The sequence below is a fragment of the Azolla caroliniana genome, unplaced genomic scaffold, assembly GCF_043228905.1.
Source record: "Azolla caroliniana isolate FFs.n. ecotype wild unplaced genomic scaffold, voAzoCaro1.0.p SCAF_2, whole genome shotgun sequence".
NCBI classification, from domain to species: Eukaryota; Viridiplantae; Streptophyta; class Polypodiopsida; order Salviniales; family Salviniaceae; genus Azolla; species Azolla caroliniana.
Genome location: NW_028230437.1, coordinates 4932100 through 4941555, shown reverse-complemented (window position 1 = coordinate 4941555; position 9456 = coordinate 4932100). Strand labels below are relative to the sequence as shown.

At 34.7% G+C, this 9456-nt stretch overlaps 2 protein-coding genes across 2 annotated transcripts; both read right to left on the bottom strand.

Moving 5' to 3' along the window:
• Positions 1-482: 482 nt before the first annotated feature.
• On the bottom strand, positions 483-2593 carry LOC147867184 (putative pentatricopeptide repeat-containing protein At3g15130). The gene has a single exon (XM_087314972.1). It carries the CDS (start codon positions 2469-2471, stop codon positions 744-746), a length of 1728 nt encoding a protein of 575 aa, XP_087171098.1. The 5' UTR covers positions 2472-2593; the 3' UTR covers positions 483-743.
• A 2388-nt stretch (positions 2594-4981) lies between these two features.
• On the bottom strand, positions 4982-9128 carry LOC147867183 (eukaryotic translation initiation factor 2 beta subunit). The gene is made up of 9 exons (XM_087314971.1): positions 8993-9128; positions 8720-8849; positions 8173-8228; positions 8023-8074; positions 7539-7633; positions 6676-6821; positions 6021-6163; positions 5561-5646; positions 4982-5334 (listed from the first exon to the last, which is right to left on the bottom strand). Exons 1-9 carry the CDS (start codon positions 9041-9043, stop codon positions 5257-5259), a joined length of 837 nt encoding a protein of 278 aa, XP_087171097.1. The 5' UTR covers positions 9044-9128; the 3' UTR covers positions 4982-5256.
• Between the last annotated feature and the right edge of the window lie 328 nt (positions 9129-9456).

Genomic DNA, 9456 nt, shown 5'->3' with positions numbered 1-9456 from the left:
ATTGAATGCTGCATAAAACCATGTGGCAACAGTGACATTTTTGTATGCTTTTAGGGTGTAACAGCATAAAATCATAATCAAGTTATTTCTAGCAATTGTAGGCAGGTAAGGACTTCAATTGTTTCGGAAAATCAAAATTATACGCTAAAATAACAATCTACAAGACTGCTTTCTTTACCAATGCTTCATGCATTTACCCTTAAAATTCCCTAGCATTTAATGATTGAATATATGTCTTAATTGCCCATAGCCGTATATTCTTCTGGGAACTTTATGACCCATCTAGATGAATCAAACAAAAGAAAAAGCATGGCTTTTCATAGATTCGTTTTTGAGCTCCATGGCACTCCTAAAGGGTATTTTGCAAGAAAGGGTTCACATAGAGAAACTATTTTTTAAACTTTTCTTCTTCCTTTCTAATCTTTGTAGTTGGAGACCCATATCATTGGGCAAAGTACACCAATGTCAGGAATATTGGCATCTAGAATTTGTATATCTAGCAATGCTAGTATGGCTTACCATGAGTACTATTTTTTCATTATTTTTAATGAAAGACTCCATTGAAATCCTTTCCTTTTATTGATTTGATGGATATTGTACATTTTTCAGTAAAACATGCTCTTTTGTCTCATTTCCCCAATGGAAATCTTGACCTTAATACGTTATGTACACCATATACTCAGTATGCGCTTTTTCATAAATTCAAATGTTCATTCCAATCATTCACACCTATTAAATCATCCTTACATTGTATCGACCAAATCAGCATCTGAATAGACTTGAGACATAAAGACATATGATGCAGCATCATTCGTAACCAAGTGTACAGCATGTTTGAATGCCTTTTTCGCAAACTCTACATTTCCCCATTTCTTACAAGAAGAAAGCACAGAATGCCACATTGCAATATTAGGACAAACTGGCATTTCCTTCATTAATCCTATAACCTTATCTAATTGACCCACACGACCAAGAAGGTCAAGAATACATGAATGGTGTTCATGAATTGGCATAATCCCATATTCATCACTCATTGCTTCAAAATAGCTTTTGCCCTTACTATATAAGCCAGTACGACTACATGTATTGAGAACAATGATAAATGTTACTGGATCAGGCTTTACACCTGTCCCTAACATTTTATCAAAAACGATGAAAACATTTTCACTGTCACCAAGTTGGGCATATCCCGACATTAATGAAGTCCAAGAGATAACATCTTGAACTTGAAGCTTATTGAATACTTGTTGGGCTTTTGTGAGAGCACCACATCTGGCATACATATCCACCAATGTATTGCTAACAAACGCATCTTCTAGTAAACCTTTTCTTTCAATCTCATCATGTATCTCTCCAATCTTATCTATTGCTCCAATGTTACCACACGCTTTTAGTCCACACACGAATGTGATTGCATTTGGCAAAACATGACCTTGTTGCATTTTCTCAAAGAATTTTACAGCTTCTTCGGAATACCCGTGTTCAACATATCCAGATAATATTGCATTCCACGAGATAGCATTACGATAAACAAGGCTATTGAATATTTCCTGAGCTTTTGCAAGAGATCCATTCTTTGCATACATATCAACCAAAGTGCTTCCGATGAAAATATCTCCTTTAACCAGCCCTTGTCTTTCAACTTGTGCATGAATAACTTCGCCTTTAGCAATATTACCCGTTGAACTACAAGCTTTCAAGACACAAACAAATGTTCTCGCGTTTGCATTGACTCCTTGGATTTGCATCTCTTCAAAACACTTAATGGCTTGTTCTCCATGTCCATGTTGGGCATATCCACCAATCAAAGCAGTCCATGAGACCACACTTTTAACTCTAATTCCATCGAAAACTTGTTTTGATTTAGACAACAAACTACATTTTGCATACATATCTATCAAACTATTTGCAACTGCGATGTCTTTCTCAATAAGACCCAACCTTGCCACTTCAATATGCATTTGTATACCTCTTCTGATGTCTTTCAGCTTTGTACAAGCCGTAAGCAATGCCACAAAAGTATACTCATTTGGATATAACGTATCATCCCTCCACATATGTTCTAACATATCCTCATTTTTCCACATTTCTTTACATATACCATCATCTCTCCACATCTTTTCATACATGGTGAGAGCATATTGGGGCTTTCCATACTTAACATAACCCGAAATGATGGAATTTAAGCAAGAAATGTTCTTAAATGACAGTTTATTGAAGACCTTCTCTGCTTCTTGCATACATCCACATGAGCTAAGCATCAAAACCAGGTAATTTCCGAGCAACACATGCGTTTCTAGCCCAGATTTGACAAGAAATCCATGCAAAGAAACAGATTTCCTTGCATTTCTGCATTTTCCATGGATTTCCATGATGTGAACAAGACTTTGAATGGAAACTTGAGGAAGGTTTCTCCATTCCGGAGGCAGAAGTCTTGAGGTATGAGCAAAATGTGGATTCGGTAATGCCATGGTGATGAGGCCAGAAGCATTATTGTCTCCATTGAGATACAGGGGCTCAGATTAGGGTTTCAGGAAAAACAGAGCACTTACTAGGCTTTTCCATGACTATTTTTTTTTTTTATTAGAGCTTTCAAGTCAATATTATTAAAATTTTATCTTGATAATTCTTGTTATCTTCTTTATTCATCTCTATTATATTGAAGTAACATGCACACATTTGGATAATAATAATTATTCATTTTCTTGTTAGTATTTAGGAAGTGTGCATATCAAATGATTATACTACGGAAACACTTGGCAGCGCAAAATTTGTGTGACTTTGATCATGTTAACCCCTATGTTCTCGATTGAAAGATTGTTTACTTCTTCATCAAGCATTGACACATGACAACGATCAGTTTTGTCCCATATATTCTGGATTGAAAGATAGTTCACTCCTTACCTCTTTTTTTATCGAGCATCGATATTCACATTCCTAACTTAACATTCGATATCTTGTGCTCTTGATTTGTTGATGACCAAACTTTGCTTGCCAAGTTAGCTACTTTTTATGAAGAAATTATTAGATTATTAATCACCTCATCGCTATCAAATTAGAGAGATCATTTTGTGGTAGAAAATAGGAATGATTGCATTATGTCCCTAGGTAGAATAAGAATGTGTGGTCACAAATTTTTATCGTATTTCTCATAGTTCCTTATTTTAGATTGCGTTATGTTCATAATATATATGTTTGTGTAGTTGATTCAACATGCTTCATTATGCTCATTTGTTGAATATATGGAGCATACGAAATATCCCTCATTTGGTTATCATAACCTTGATTATGAGATGAATATGCTTCTTTTTACTAATTAGCTCAGTTCTTATTTCAAACATGAATTTTTTAATCTCAATGTTGATTTATACATTTTTTGTTAGATTTCAGTCTCTTCATAAATAGGAAAGCTCTTGAGTCCAAATATAAGGCCAACTTTTTAGTAAGTGAAGGCATCTTTCTTGTATGCTAGGTATTGGGCTATATGTCGCTTTTAGTTCAGCACGATGCCCATGGATTTGAGAGAGAAATTCACATTATTGATTAGAAGTCGTTATCCCATCTCTAGAAAAAAACTCGATCACTAGATGACCGTTGGGAAAGCATATATCACACCTAGAAAATGTGAGGAATGTTGAGTCCTAATGTAAAAGTTGAGCACTAAGCATAGACTATACCATGGAACAAATAAAGAATCAAAGAAGTCATATATTTCTTATGTCCACACAACAAAATTGTCCTCTTTGAGCAATTAATTGCCACATTTATTTTGAAATCATCAGTTCCTTATATGACATATTTGTAGAACAGGAAGAATGTATGCTAACACCTTGCCAACCCACAATGAACATAATGCAAAGCCTCGATGTTGCAAGAAAAACACATTTATTTCCATTTGATAGCAAATCTATGTCTTTATAGCACATGATGCTTCATTGCCCATTTTATCCATGTGAATAAAAAATTGTATACCATCCAATACTTAATTGTTGTACTCCAAAAAATCGTTTTAACAGTAATGCATTGACTAATTCATCCAGGCTGTTCGTAGTTCCACTTGCAAGTTGCATGTCAATTAAATCATGCACAAATCATTTTGAGGGAAAACACAAACATTGAACTGGTTGTGTACTCCTGTAAAGGGGGCATTCCAAGAATTGAACTTGAGACCTCTCACAACCTAAGCATGAATCATGCTCCATTTGTGCATGGAAAACTACTAGGAAATAACCATGAAAAAGGATACATGCATGCCTTTTTTAGAGTAAACACCTTCCTACACACGTGGAACCTATGCACTCTCAACGTTTAACTAAAACCAGCAACAATTGATACAATGCAAGTGGGGAATGTTCAGGATAGAAAATTTAGGGAATACAAATCTCAAATGCAATCAATTGCAGCTCATTATAAGAGTGTAATACTCAAGCCATTCGAGCTCAATGACCTATTCTGCATGACAATTGAAAAAACGGAAGGACAAAACCTTGGAGACTAAAATCCTTCAAGAGAAGAAAATCAGCACTTAAACTGGTACCAAGGAAGAGAGACGATCCAGTAAAAGGACTTTAAAAACCAACAGATGGCTTCCAATGAAAAACCCCAAAGGAAACAGATCTGAACACTCCACTACCCACATTAGCATATAATCAATAAGGGATTAACAAGAACAGAAAGCAATCAGACTATAAACCAATGTGTATTGCATGGCTTATAATCAAATATTTCATTGCACCATGATAGTGAAATCCCTAGAATATCAGAGTTTCAACATCCAGTTCTCACCCTTTGGCTAGCCGCCTCTTTCTAATAACTGTGATGCATTTCTGTCTTAAAACTTAAATGATTTAAAGTTGACAAACCCAATGAGGTCTTACACCAAATATTCGCTTTGATTCATTCTCATGATCACGTAATGGAGTTCCAACAAAAACTTACATTTAAAGTACGCATATCTACATACCTTGAGAAGTTGCACTCATTAAGGATTTTCAACTTCATTCATTGAAGCAAACATCTACATCTCATTGGGAAAACTTGTATTATAACAAAGAACCACACCGAGAACTGTTTTATCTGGGAAAAATGGATAAGTGAAGCCGAAATAAAGAAAAACGGTACATAAAAAATACTCTCTTGTTTCAGCATATCTTATGACAACTGCTTACAAATTCAAGTACACACTTACGAGAGATGTCATCAAATTCTTCACAAACACTACCTAGCATTAGTCTATAGATTCTTCACCAAATCTCCTTAAGTTCCCATTTTCCTCTTTTCAACACGAGCAACAAATCCAGCTTTAATTGGTGCAACAGATCGCGAACACCCACACTGGAGAGAATGATACAAAAGTTAATGCCATTAGCATTCTCTATAAAAAAATATAATCTACCTTATGACCTTCAATGAACAAAAACCTAGTTTTGTCCTAAGTTCACATTTGTATAATATATAGATTACCCATACGCTACAAATGTCAAATCAATAAAAAAGTAGAAATTGCCCTTAAAAAGTAACAATGTCAATAGGTATTCATCCGAAACTTTTGTGTACACACCTGTTCGCATCTTAAGAAAAACAACCGATTCTCCTTTGTGAGAACTGTGTCAGCACTTTTGCAGCCATTGCACATAACATATTCAGCTTCAAAAAGAGGAAATACATATCAGTATCAGTCTGTGTTTAGAAAAACATCCCAAGAAATTAATAAACCTGCAACTGCATCTGTTGAAATTATTTTTTAGCCAACTCCAACTAAATTTGTTGAAGTTAATAATAATAAATCAATACCTTAATATTTGGGCGTTTTTACATTAAGTCATCTCATAATTTAGAGGGATCTTTGCCTTTGACAATTTAAAAAGTAAGAGTGACTATCAAATAATCCATGTGCAAATTACACTGACTTAGATTTTTTATCCACACATTCATACCAATTATTAGCTGCTTGCACACAAGCAACCAAGAGTAGATATTGAGAAAAGATGGAATTAATAAGCCAAGGTTAATATACTTACTAACGTATCTTCTCAAAATACCCTCGAAGTATTTTGGGGCAAATCTTCCCTTGACAACCAATCGTTGCTGACCATCAAGATTCCCATTTGTACCCAATTCAGCAAGAAGATAAGTCATCACATGCTCTGGCTGACGATGCATTCTACAGGAGGATAAAAAATCTTATGATTAAGTAAAGAATATAAATAGAAGACAAAAATATATTTCAGAGAAAAATCCAAAATATCCCTGAGTTTTTCTTTATTTCACTAAATACTCCTACGATTTTCTTATTTCCACAAAATCCACTACATTTCTGTTATTCCTTACATGCTCCCCATCAAACCTTAAAGTAGAAAAGAAAGGAACATCTTGACCATATACAATAGCACATATAATTGAAACAAGGGATGAATTGACCATATGTTTCCTAAAATAGCACATCTGGTTGTTGCTCTTTCTGGAGCAGACTGGGGCATTTGGGAAATAACCAAAAACTTGCGCATTTCAAAGTTTCCCTATTACTTATAAATACAATACAGTACATTAAATAACATTTTTATTTGCGAAATTAATAAATTGCCTTATACGTACATACATATATACTCTAGATAGAAGACCAAAGAATCAAAATTCCATTAACAAGATAATAGAGCACAATTCTTGAAACCTTACGTCTTGCATAGATCCATGAAGTTGACAAACACAGTCTTCTTTGTACCCTCTCGGAGGACTTGAGGGGGCCTCATCACTGTTCTCCTCCTCTCTCCAGCAAGTTCTGGGTTGCTTTCTCGAAGAATATTGAATACTCTTCCAAGAAGCTGACCATTTATTCACCATAACTTGTTATATAAAAACCTTCCAGAAACCAGAATCTAAAATACTGTGCATTTACTATCACTTGTTCAAAATTTTGAAAATAAGAATCTATTTATTATCTGAGTTGCTTTCTCAAAGAATGTTAAACACACTTTTCTAAATACCGTGCATTTAATTACCCTAACTTCAATTAAAGCCTTCAAAACAAGAATTCAGGTTGCTTTCTAGAATAACATCCCAAGATGCTGACCATTTAACATAACTTAATAAAGTACAACTCTGGGAAACTAGAATCTGGGTTGCACTTTCTTGTAGAATAGTTAAAGCTCTTCCAATAACATGCTTATTTATCATTGTGTATTAAAGAATACTCTTGAAAGGTCGAGTTTGTGTTGATTTCTCAAAGAAGTTGTACTCTTACTTTAACTTGTTATGTAAAATCATTGAACACTACAAAATTAAAAAGCATATATTTCCCCAAACAATTGCAGATAGTATTTGATACTTGAAAATCATGAAATTTATCTAAGTTTCAAGATTTTCATAAATACATTGATAAATTACACATGCATAACTTCCGTGAACAATTCTTATGCCAAGACAGTTATAACAACTTTCTAAACGTTTTGTTGTAGTGATTTGTGGTGTGGTTTCACCTCATATTGAAGTTTTGCAGTGTATTGTGCTAAAGGAAGTGGGGAAAATTCTAGAAATCTGACCTCTTCATAATAATAGTCCCGTGTGGTACCTTCCCACGGATATTGGCTTCTCAGAACAATGCCTTCTCCTTCCTCGTCGTCAAAAGGTTCAAGCCCTAGAATCGGAATAAGAATGAAAAAAATCAACAGTTAATTTGACACTTAATATCTACCAACATAAACCAATATAGCTAAATGAATGCCTGCAACTACATATATCCCAACAATAAATATACCTATGCAAGTGTATATAAACTACGAGTACCAACTGAATATACATGCACTTATACACCTACATATAGCTATACACACACACATTTGTAAGCCCATACCTAACTCACATACAGGTGCCACGTGATATAGACATATATACAAGGAATTTCCCTCATATATGTATATATCTATGTGTTTACTGTGTGTACGTATAAAGGTAAAAGATATATACAGACAGATACATATATATACATAAGAACGTATAGATCATATTAAAATGCAAGCATCTCACCATTGGACTCAACAGCATCACCATTTTCATCTTCTGGTATATCAGATTCTACCTGAAGCATAAGGTATTAACAAGTGTGATGATCCCTTCTTCATAACCTCGAAGATAATAAATTACTGAAGAGGTGTAAAAAAATCCAAAGATTCTTACAGCTTTCTTCTTCTTCTTTTTCTTTCCTGCAAATGCAGAATCCAAGCCATCCCCCACTGTGCAGAAAGGAGAGCACAATATTTGAATAACTTGATCATAAATCTTCTTAACGAACAATATAAATAATATATATGAATTGTCTTGCTATATTCACACAAAACGACAAACTTATCCATAAATGATTAAATTACCAATAAAAATATAAAAAAGATCTTGAGTAATCCATCAAATTGATGAGATTATTTCTTAAAGTGATCCACAAAAATGAAGAAATCTTCTTAAGACGATCCCCTAATTTCCTAAAGGATGAAACCTTCTTCAACAATCTACAAAATGACGAAATCATCTTCAAATGGTCCACAAAAAAGAAGAAATCTTCCTCAGAAGATCCAGAAAACAATTAAATGTTCCACAAATGTCCATTTTAAAACATGAAATATTCTTAAATTTATCCAACAAAAGATAGAATACAGGGCAATAAGATTTCTTAGAATGCGCCATAAAAAAAGATGAAAACTTTTCCAATAAGCAAAGCAAGATCACATACATGAAAGAGACTCTACTTTCTCCCCCACTTTCTCCACATTCTCTGCATTTTCCAAGCTTTCCTCTTCAGCGGGCTCTTGAATAACCACCTTCTTCTTCTTCTTCTTCTTGGAAGGATCGAAAGGAGCGAGCTGACACACAGGAAGAGGACGAGAGAGAAATACATATATAAGCATCAAAAACAGAGGAAAAAAGGTTAGCAGAAAGGAAGGGGGGGGGGGGGGGCAAAAAAAAGACAGGTACAGGGTTTAGAATATATAAACGTATAAGGAACCTCTGCTACTTCTTCTTTCGAGTCTTTAGGAATCTCTTGATCTTCTGCCATAGCCGATGGATGGAGGAACCAAAAGATCGAGAGAGGGAGAGTGCGAGGCAAAATAAAATAATAAGCAAACAAATAAACGAGCGAGCGAGCGAGCGAGAGATCCTTCTGTGTCTCCTGCAACTTCTGCTGTTCTCTCTCTGTCTGTCTCTCTGTCTGTCTCTGAGCGACTACCTGCTAAGACAAAAAAGAAACCCTAACAGAGGAATTATTTATCAGAGATGGGTCTTTAAAGATTATGTGAAAGAAAGACCCACAAATTTTGCTGCTCTTCTTAATACATACATATTTCCTTTGGTTTTGGGGGGTGGGGTAGGGTAGGGTAGGGTTCAAGTCTTTCCATGGCTAAAACACTCTTCTTCTTCTTCTTTCTTCTTCTTCCTCTATACATATACATATATGTACATATGTAAACA

Excerpts from the sequence above, each read along its gene's own strand:
- LOC147867184 (XM_087314972.1), bottom strand. The coding sequence starts at position 2,471 with ATGGCATTACCGAATCCACATTTTGCTCATACCTCAAGACTTCTGCCT.
- LOC147867183 (XM_087314971.1), bottom strand. The coding sequence starts at position 9,043 with ATGGCAGAAGATCAAGAGATTCCTAAAGACTCGAAAGAAGAAGTAGCA. Across the intron at positions 8,229-8,719 it reads GAAAGTAGAGTCTCTTTCAT|TGGGGGATGGCTTGGATTCT; the intron begins GTATGTGATCTT and ends CTTTCTGCACAG. Across the intron at positions 5,647-6,020 it reads TATTTTGAGAAGATACGTTA|CTGAATATGTTATGTGCAAT; the intron begins GTAAGTATATTA and ends CTCTTTTTGAAG.